Source organism: Hoplias malabaricus, chromosome 11 (assembly GCF_029633855.1).
Source record: "Hoplias malabaricus isolate fHopMal1 chromosome 11, fHopMal1.hap1, whole genome shotgun sequence".
Taxonomy (NCBI): Eukaryota; Metazoa; Chordata; class Actinopteri; order Characiformes; family Erythrinidae; genus Hoplias; species Hoplias malabaricus.
This window is the reverse complement of record NC_089810.1, coordinates 18,387,180-18,397,573: the sequence shown is the minus strand read 5'-3', so window position 1 is coordinate 18,397,573 and position 10,394 is coordinate 18,387,180. Positions and strand designations below refer to the sequence as shown.

At 38.7% G+C, this 10,394-nt stretch overlaps 1 protein-coding gene across 5 annotated transcripts in view; it reads left to right on the top strand.

The window, feature by feature from the left end:
• The first annotated feature begins 6,148 nt into the window (after window positions 1-6,148).
• The window catches only part of sema3d (sema domain, immunoglobulin domain (Ig), short basic domain, secreted, (semaphorin) 3D), a 52,468-nt gene continuing 48,222 nt past the window's right edge, over window positions 6,149-10,394 (top strand). For 3 of the 5 annotated variants that reach the window (XM_066684674.1, XM_066684673.1, XM_066684677.1), the window contains exon 1: window positions 9,302-9,476. In XM_066684674.1, the coding sequence (XP_066540771.1) occupies window positions 9,474-9,476 (3 nt within the window). In that variant the 5' untranslated portion in view covers window positions 9,302-9,473. Of the gene's footprint in view, window positions 6,325-9,301; window positions 9,477-10,394 lie in introns of those variants that run through there. The other 2 variants (XM_066684676.1, XM_066684678.1) reach the window with 2 other exon arrangements.

The following is a 10,394-nucleotide window of genomic DNA, read 5'->3' as shown; positions in this document are numbered from 1 at the left end:
TCGCCTTTCTCCTTCCTGAAGTCTACGATGAGTTCCTTTTTTTTGTTGGTGTTAAGGAGCAGGTTATGTTCAGCACACCACGTGACCAGATGTTCTACTTCCACTCTGCTATGATGCTATGTTACTGGTTGTTCAGAGGCAGTGGCTGGCTTTACATGTCTCAGAGGATACCTTCACTTGTCTCACCTACCTTCTCCCAGGTCAGTACCATTGCATACGATATAGGGGAGGATTGGAGAAAACAGGGGAAAATTTTATTAAAAAAAAAAAAAAAAAGAAGAGTAACATCAGGGAGGAATACTCTTACTATTACCTAGTATATGCTTTTGACCAAAGTAAATGTACTTGTAAATGTACTTTTAATTGTGTATGGATCTAGACTTCTATACAGACCTCTGGTCAATCCCAAAACAAAGTTCCAAAAACTGACACCTGCTTGTAAAGGTTTGACCCACAATGGAGACCAGGTCCCTGTTAAACAATGAGGTCTGAATATCCATGCTGGAAAAGATGAATGCATGTGAATGTGTCTCATGTTCCTGTGTATGGGTAAATATAAGCTGTTCTCATGTGTCTCCATATGGTTATGGGTTAAAGTATCTGTGCACAGTGGACAGTAAAAGAAAAATAAGCTAACTGTAGCTTTTATTTATTTATTTTTTTAAATTTATCCAAATAGAGGTCTCCACCTTCATAGAGTTTAGAGTAATTCGAATGTCACTTTACACTAGCAACGCCCAGGTCATCCCGCTATACACACACCACACACACACACACAAACACACACTTGTGGCCTCTTGAGTCAGTCCAACCAGTGCACACCCAGCTAGGTCAGTGAACAGACTACGCCCTTTCTGTTGGCTTTCTCTCAGAAACAGAACGCCACGTTTGGAGATCAGTATGGTGTCCTCATGCCAGAGTTATCTACTCTGTCCCTGTCATGATCAGATTTGTGTGTTTAGACAAGCTACTGACAGCTGAGCACACAGGGGTTCCGCTTTGGCCTGGATCAAATTCCGAATGTTTAGACTACAAGAAAAAATGGAACATATATGAAAGAGACAATCAGAAAGAGTTGACTGCCATTTTAAATGCAGCATCAGATATTTTATTCAGTATTTGATTTATTTAATGGAACTCTGCTTCATTTATTCATGAACGGACATCATGTCAGTGCAGTTAGTTAGAGGCACAGAACAGGAGGCTATGTGTTATTATTCAAAAACTTTCCTTCTACAGTCACTGTTTTATAGTTCTAATGAAATAGTATCTTATAGCAAAATTCATGTGAAATTGAGGTTTAAGTGCAGCTGCAGACTGTACAAGAGCAAGCTCAAAGCAGATGTGACCAAGATTTATTGCTTACTTTGTGTTCCATCTCTTGCTCCCTGTTTCTCACACACACTACCTTGCGCTCTCGTTCTCTCTCGTGCGCTCACACACACACACACTCATCCCTTGAATACATGTAAACACACAAATATACAGACTCACACACAAGCTCCTCTAATATGATCTATGACATAATCAGATTTACAGCATGTAGCAGTATATATATGTATCACATGTAATGCTTCATTCCACTGCTCTATTTCCGCAGCAGGCCAAACTCTCACACAATGCCTGAATTGTACCACATATTCCAACATATAATGGCTCTGTTGAATTTAATATATATGCCATTTTTCATAAAGCGCAATGTAACTCACTGTACAGACTTAATGACATCACATCCTCCAATGACTGAAGTGACTTTCATTGCAGCTTTGTGTATAGTTTTAAATTAAAAAAAAAAAAAAACTACATAGGGATTTATATATAAGATTACAGTTTTCCATTGCTTACACAAACAAATGGAACTATGCACACAATTCTGAAAATTTGAAGTTGATGTATCAACAACATGACCCTAAACTGCTAAGCTCCAAACACAATTCCATTTGTTTTCACTGTAAATCACAGTTTTACAAATGTCTAAACACACACTGCATTATTTTAGAAACTTTGGTCACCTGGAAACACTGGCCTTCAATATTCAACTTCCTGATTCCCAGTTAGTCTCACTCATATTTTACCTGTACAAATTAAATTGGGAGAAGACTTTGGTCATTTGTAAGAGTATAAAAGTGGCAGGGTGTAGAGTAATCTGTTTCGTGCATTTTGTAATAAATTCATTTCTTTTGTGACGTTTTTGTATCTGCCCTTTATTTTCCTTGTAGTGTTTCTCATTATTTTGCTTCATACAATGTAAAATGGGTCACATTTGTGTTACATTATATCTGTAGTATTTGGTGAAGTGTAGTAAAGAACTCCACACTTCATCAAAATGAGAAAACAATCGATTTTCCACCAACTCATATGCATTTGTATATGTAACATGGCCACATTAATCAAAAGCACATGTACACGTTTGATGGTAGTGTTTTGAATTTGTCATATCAGTGTATATTTAACGCTCTGTAAGAGATAAGGATATCATAGCTGTGTTTAGTGTTTAAGTGAATGCAATCAGTTTTGAGTTGAGAGAAAATGGTTTTGACAAAGTAAGAAACTCTTTTGAGTTTGTGTTTAGAGTTTTGATAAACTGAGCCAAGTTTGTGGAAATGTGTTTAAACGTTTGAGAAAAACGAACTCTTCTGATGTTTAATTAACACTGATGTACAGTGTTTATTTGTGCTCACCTGGACTTTTATAAACACACATGATTTAAATCTATTTCCTGTAACCTCTTCCTCCTGATCAGGGTCATGATAAGGACATAGACTACCAAGAAATGCCGAGTGCAAGGAAATAACTGGTCATGGCACCAGTCCATCACAGGACATCAAACACTCAAATGATCACTCACCCCTGCACCCTATAGCATTGCCAGTTGGCCTAGTGATTGACCTTGGACTGTGGGAGGATACCAGAGCACCTGGAGAAAACCCAGTCAGACACAGAGAGAACACACAGAAATCCTCAAAGACCTGAGAATAGAACCCAGAAACCGAGGACCCTGAGCTGTGTCACAGCATTATTAGCTGTAGCACCACTAACTGAAATATGCAGAGGTTAAATTAACACTGCTGGTTCCGATATATCAAAGCAGACATTATTATAGTTTTTCCCAAATGTTTAAACACATTTCCACAAACTTGGCTCAGTTTATCAAAACTCTAAACACAAACTCAAGAGTTTATTACTTTGTCAAAAAGCCACCATTCTCTGGCAAAATGAAACACAGCACTCAAAACCACGCTCTCTCAACTCAAAACTGATTCCTATCATTAAAACACTAAACACAGCTATTATATCCTTATCTCTTACCGAGCCTCAAATATACACTGATATGATGAATTCAAAACACTACCATCAAACGTGTACATGTGCTTTTGCTTAATGTGGCCATGTTACATATACAAATGCATTTGAGAGTGTGGAAAATCGATTTTTTTTACTCATTGTGGTGAAGTGTGGAGTTCTTTGTCCCAAAACAGCAGTTGCAATACAACATGTTTAATGTAAAACAAATGATCAAAGTCTTCTCCCAATTGAATTTGTACAGGTGCAATATGAGTGAGACGGATTGGGAATCAGGAAGTTGAATTTTGAAGGCCATTGCTTCCAGGTGACTAAATGATGCAGTGTGTGTTTAGAGATTTGTAAAACTGTGATTTACAGTGAAAACAAATGGAATTGTGTTTGGAGCTTAGCAGTTTAGAGTCAGGTTGCTGATACATGAACTTCCAAGTTTTCAGAATTATGTGCAAATTTTTTTTTTTTGTGTGTATGAAGTGGAGAAAAACTATAATTATCCCATGTAGAATAGTATTACAGTTTTTTACAGCTGCTAACCAACGTTTACCAAAACTTAAGATACATTTTCAAAGTGTTTATTTACTTATTTATTTATTTATTTATTTTGGCTGTATTGGTTTAGCACTGCTCCTGCGAAGGCCAGGAGTCCTACGTCCTAACCCAGCCCACAACATATAGGGTATAACAGTTTTTAAAACAGCTAACATCACTTGGTCCAATCTGAGGACACAAAACTTTAAACATGATTAGAATATATCTGTCAGTTGTGAACTATACCATTAACACAATTCACATTGATGTTTTTTTTACAAAATATGCAGTATATTAACATGTTTCTAAAATGCTTACATTTTCTGCATATACAAGTTTTCCCAGAACCAAAACTATGGATCTTTCTTGACTCATTTACAAATGCTTGTACACAGCGCGCCAGAAATACAGTATACAACATCTACTTCTGCAACATCAGCAGGTGAAAAGCTGCATTTCTGAATAAACAGATCAATTACACATTGAGAAATATCTGATGTATATGAATCACACCTGATTCCAAACTCTCTCTGAGACATACTCTGATGTTGAAGTACTGTCAATGACATGGACTCATTCAAAGGGACTTTCTGGGTTGAGTGGTGTAGTGTGGGTATACAGCACCATACAGAAGCAAAGAAAGTGTGAGAGAGAGAGAAATAAAATGAGCATCGGGTTAAAATGGACAAGGGAGAGATTGAAAAAGGACTGTGCATTTTCGTAGGTTTTTTCCACACCTTCTGTGCCTTTTTTGTTACATTTGGGACCAAAGGCCCCAAAGAAATTTCATGACCCGACACTCTCAGTCTGTCAACTGTCACTGTGGTGATACCTTTTGTTCTTTCTGTGGTGGTACCCTCAATGGTACATATCCCATATGATTAGTTAGGGAATATAGTTGTACCACAGCCTATTATAATTATAGATTTTAAAACTGTGTTGATTCCACACACCCCATCTCCAGGACTGTTATTTTATTTCACACAGTTCTATAATAAAGTTTTACAAATATTCACCTCTCCTTCTGGAAAAGAGAATGTAATGTACCTTCAGAGAACTCAACTGAACTCACTGTTGTACCTTTGATGGTACATTTACACTGTTTGTGCCTTTAGTACAATGAGGTACCTGTACAGTACCTTTTTTTCCCTGAGAGTATTCATTTATAAATACTTTTACTGCACCAAGTCTATCATGAACTATTTTTTGTCTACCATACAGTAAATATTAGTCATTCACCAACGTGCACACATCTGACACTAAAGCAATAAATGTAGTGGTTTCCAGGAAAAAGACAATGGATATCAAAACATCTATTGTTTGCTGGTAGAACTGAATCGTGGACAGCAAAACTGTTTCTGTAATGCCATCAACTGTTAGCATTTTAAGAGTTGTTTTGCTGTGACTGACTATATGTTCCTCTTGGATAGAAAACATGTTCCAATGTTTTGAAAGAATGACTCAATACTGAGGCAGGTTTGCCATGTTTTGATAGAGTTAGTGTATGCAGAGAATATTTTGTTTGAATATTCAAACGAAACTTGGTATTTAATTAACATTGTGTGGTTTTGAGCGGAAAATTAACTATTTGGTTACTGGTGTGAGGTAGATGTGTTGCTGTGTTTAGAGTTTTTAAAAAGTATCTTAAGTGTTGGTAAACGCCTGTTACCAGTCGTAAAAACTGTAAACAAATCAATGTCAGCACGGCAGTGACACTGAAATGGTGGCGGTGTGTCAGTGTGTGTACAAGGATCGGACACAGCAGTGCTGCTGGAGTTTTTAAAAATATTAGCATCACTGCTTAGCCAGAACGATCCGCCTAAATAACTAAATAATACCTGTTCTGGGGTAGTCCTGAACATGGAACAACAGACTGAAGAAGGGCCAACAGCATGCAGAGAAACAGATTTATTCTACACTCTGTAATTGTAGAACTACAAAGTGTAACCCAATAGTAAGTCGTGCTGATATACAGTTTTGATTATACCTGGGATATCCCTTGAATTAAACACGGTAAAAAATGTAACACGTACTTTATATATTTATATCTACGGTTGTAGCATCATGTTCTAGTGGTGCTGCTCTGAATGAGACATTTTGAGTAACAGAAATAGTTAAAGTTTCCATTGTCGTGGCAAGGCGCGTCAGTGGCAAACCCAGGCGCGCGGTTTGGGCTCTCTCTCTCTCTCTCTCTCTCTCTCTCTCTCTCTCTCTCCCTCCCTCTAATTGGCTGCTCGCGGTCTCTTGGGGCGCGCTGCTGCAGACACGCGAGTGCAGGAGTTCAGCGGATAAACCACACACAGCTGAGTCTGTCAGAGATTAGGCGGTGATGAAGGAAACCGAGGCGGTTTCACCGTCAGGTCTGGATTTGGGGTACTGCAGGTCTCTGGTGTTTAAAGGGTGAAAAGCTGGCGGTAGTGAAGGGACAGAGAGGGACTGAAGTGTCAAACCGCGCCAAAGCGACACAACAGTGTCTCACAGAACGGAAGGCAGGTTTGAGACTTTTATTTTTGTTTACTTTTGTTTTGAATAACCTGCAAGTAAGTGTGTTGGTGTTATCTGAACTGATGCCGTAAGCCATGCCTCGACACGTTCTGATTGATTTCTTTGGGAGAGTTTCAGCTTTGGCTTGGGCTGAATGATGAATAGCTCTGAGGAGAAATACGCGTCAGTCGTGCTGTTCAGCGCTGAGGGAGTTGACCGAAGGTCGCTGTTTTTAGCTTCGTCTTTTGTTCTTTATTGTTCCTTTTTGATGTGAATAAACGTCTGGAGGTCGGGGGGAATTTTAAACTCTTGACCTGTGACTTTATCAGACTGGCAGACATGCTACTTTACTGTGAGACAAACATTTCATCAAGTGCAGCGAGACTCCGCCAAAACTCCAAACCTGTAAACTGTTAAATCTCTCTCTCTCTCTCTCTCTCTCTCTCTCTCTCTCTCTCTCTCTCTCTCTCTCTCTCTCTCTCTCTCTCTCTCACACACACACACACACGTATCTTTGTGATACAATAAATTAACTTTGTTTTCAACATTCTTTTCCACAGATGTCAGAATTCAATGTTATATTTTTCATTATCCTGAGGACACTTGCTCCCCATAGAGACCTAAATGCATTTCTATACACACACACACACACACACACACACACATTGTTGTTTTTACTGCTATAAGGTAAACAATTAAATATTGTAAATAGCTAACCTCAGTTTAACTATAGTTTGCCGAAAGTCTAGAAATAAGCCAAATGATCAATAATATTTATTTATTTATTTATATAGGAGAGGAGACCTCTTTTAAAGCACAAAGAACCTCAACATGATGTACCGCTTTAAGGTTTTTCCTAGAAACCTGCAAGTATTTATATTTCTCTGTAGTCTAAAGACAGTCCAGTTTGTATATGACGGTTCGACTTAGATGGGCAGAGTGGTGGTCATTAGCTTCTTGGCATTTGTTTTAAACCCCTTTGCCCGAATGAGTTCAAATCAATTGATTTATTCAACTTTCAAAGTATTTATTATTGATTAAAAAAAGACATTTGGAGGCAGATGTAGCCTTAAAGATAGAGAGGTGAGCTTGAGATCCTGGTCTCTGGATGACTTCCAAGTGCCAACAGAAGTTCCACATCTGAAACGCCCTTGAACATCCAACTGCTCCCTGGGCACTGTAACTGGCAGCACATTGCTCCGGATGTGTATGCTCACTGCCACTAGTGTGTGTGGCTAAAAAATTGCTCAGTAGTGTTTTAGTGTTACCAATGATGGGTTAAATGCAGAGAACCAATTTCCCCAAGGCGTTTAATAAAGAAAGGACTGTTTGAATGTAGAAAATGTCAAGTTTACACTTGATTTGTAAGCTCAGGGAGAAGATTATCTTTATTGTAATATTTCCATGGTGTTAATATCGTTATCAGAAGTCTGATATTGTTATAACCCTATTACAAACATACTGTGTCCAACCACAGTCATTTCCCATTGTTACTTAAATCTACATTATATGCAGCCCTGAGAAAGCCTGTGCCAATATCTGTGAGATGTAAACTTCACACACTTCATTAATCCAGCATCCTCAGGGTAATGCTAACAGTCTACTTCATGTTCGACAAATGCAAACTGATAAGAGTGAGTGATTAAATTAATGAAAGATTAGCAGGGTTGGGAAAGGTGATAATGCTGATTTTCATCAAGCTGAACCAGAGACAAGAAAGAGGAGCATTTGTGGGGAGGAAAGTATCAGTGCTGTCTGTCAGAGTGTGTGAGAGAGCTGGTCTGACTCCAGTCTGCCTCTGCTCCTACTCACACCTCTGTGCCAACAGCCACTCAACATTTAAAATTGCAGCAAGCGCTAGCTGGGGATTCTGTGGATTCCTTTAGCGAGAGACATGAAGGAAGGAAATATTTCAAGGCTGGACAAAAATTGGGGGCTTTCCTCTCCTAGTGCAGTTAGCCTGGATAATACCTCTCTGTGATGCACACAGACTTTATGGAAATTCTCTCATACGCCCCACTGTTTTATGGGGTGAGTCCAAGAGAAAGGTCCAGTCATGAGCCACAGCCACAACCAGAGCGAGAGAGGGGGTGGGGGAGTGATAGAGTGATAGAGGGGAAGGGAGAAGGGCTTAGAGAGACAGAGAGAAAGAGGCCTCTGGCAAAATTCCAGCACTCTTCATTGAAGATGTCAGAAGTAAATAAATACTGGGGTTTCATTTCTGCTGCTGTCACTCCGTGAATGATAGTGAAACATTTTTTCATGTAATTTTGAATTTAAAACATTGACATTACTATCTATTTTTGTACAAATATCTTGGGGATGCACTAGAGCTATGACCAAAAAACCCATATCTCGATATTCCTAAAACAATGGCAATATACAATACAATATTACGAAAACCATATGAAAATATAATGTCAAAGTATTATTGTTTATTTTTAACACCATAAAAAATATGCTGTATTATCTAATCATAATTATCAAACTGTATGTTTAAGAAATAAAAGCCTTTAAATACTGAGTATCTGCAGATACTGAGTCCCGGTCTGACTCGCACTAAGAAACAAACTGCCTGCATCCAAGCTGCTTGTTATTTCTTTTTAGAACAAAGTAAGCAAATGGTGTCTTCACAAACAGTTCATATACATAATTTAATATTTTTAATCTTATATGAAATAATTTAATGTGGTTTTTATGTATAAAGAAGTACTTTAATTCTAAAGGTCCATTTTATTGCCATCACAGGTTTGTTGAAGGAAAAATTAAATGTAATTTCTTTGAGACATGGTGCTAAAATAAGATTTTTGCCACAAAACCAACAAACACCTGTAGGCGGGACTGTGACTCTATTGGCTGCAGCCCTAAATGATGAACAGCTATGTCTGGCTGCTGATTGGATGAATAAAAGTGACGACCAATGAGAAGTGCATTCTCTGTTTGGGAGCCGTGGAGTATCTGCCCCTCCCTCAGGCTGAAAGAGAGAGTAGCGTATCTCAAACAAGTCATGGTCTTAATAGCGCTCTTTTTTTTGTAATTAACGCTTCGCCACTGGTTTCATTTTTGTCCTTTGTTCACTTACTTACAGCTATCAGAAATGTAGACCTGAGTGCGCGCGATACATGTGCTGAGATGTGCTCCAGCGGCGTGCACGAACAATGGTAGGACAGCGTGGTGTGTGTTTGTCTGGGTGTGCGGGGAAAACAGAGCTGAACTGCAAACTCGATATAAGGCATATAGTGATTTTCAAACTCGTGTAAAAAAAATACTAATGATGTATCGATATGTCACCCAGCTTTAGCTTGAGCGGAAATCATGTTAAAGCGCCTGCGTCAGAGTTCGCGCTTACGTCACAATATCGCGATACGGCAAAAGCCTTATTGAATAAAAAAAAACAAAAACATACCGTTATGATCGTGGACGATCATATCGCTCACCCCTAGGATGAAGCGTTCTAATGTAAAGTTCTAATGTAAAAAAAATGTAAATAATTCTCTCTAACGTGTCAAACATTTATGTGATAACTTGATCCGTCAATAAAGATGATTCGGAGAAATCACTTTTTATTATTTTATTCTTGAACTCTACCAAGCATTCCAACTATACAACCAGCTCTCACATTTGCACAGTCTAATCTCCGCTACTGTTCTTCTCCGGAATGTCCTTTCTCCACACGTATCTCCACAGTACATCCTACTGGAATAAAGTGGTATTGCACTCGCTAGGAGACTGGGAGAATTAGGATACCACATTCCTCCCCTCTTAAGAGAACACTACACAGTTGAGCTTCAAAGTTAACTAATACCCGAACCTCTCATAATTATAACCCATAACATTCTATGTTACTTTACTAGACAATCTAACCAAACTAAGAACATCTAGGAAGGTGGGTGGACTACCATCCTTCCAGTGAGTCTCAAAGCACATTCTTGCTCTTACTTGAGAGAACTCACTACTATTTCACAAAGTCTCTCAGATGAAAAGGAGTCTTCCTTGTGCGCTCAGAGCGGCGCAGCAACAGTGGTTGGTCTGCTGTCTTCTCTGGCTGATCAACTGAAGGGTGAACCTGCCCTGTCTCG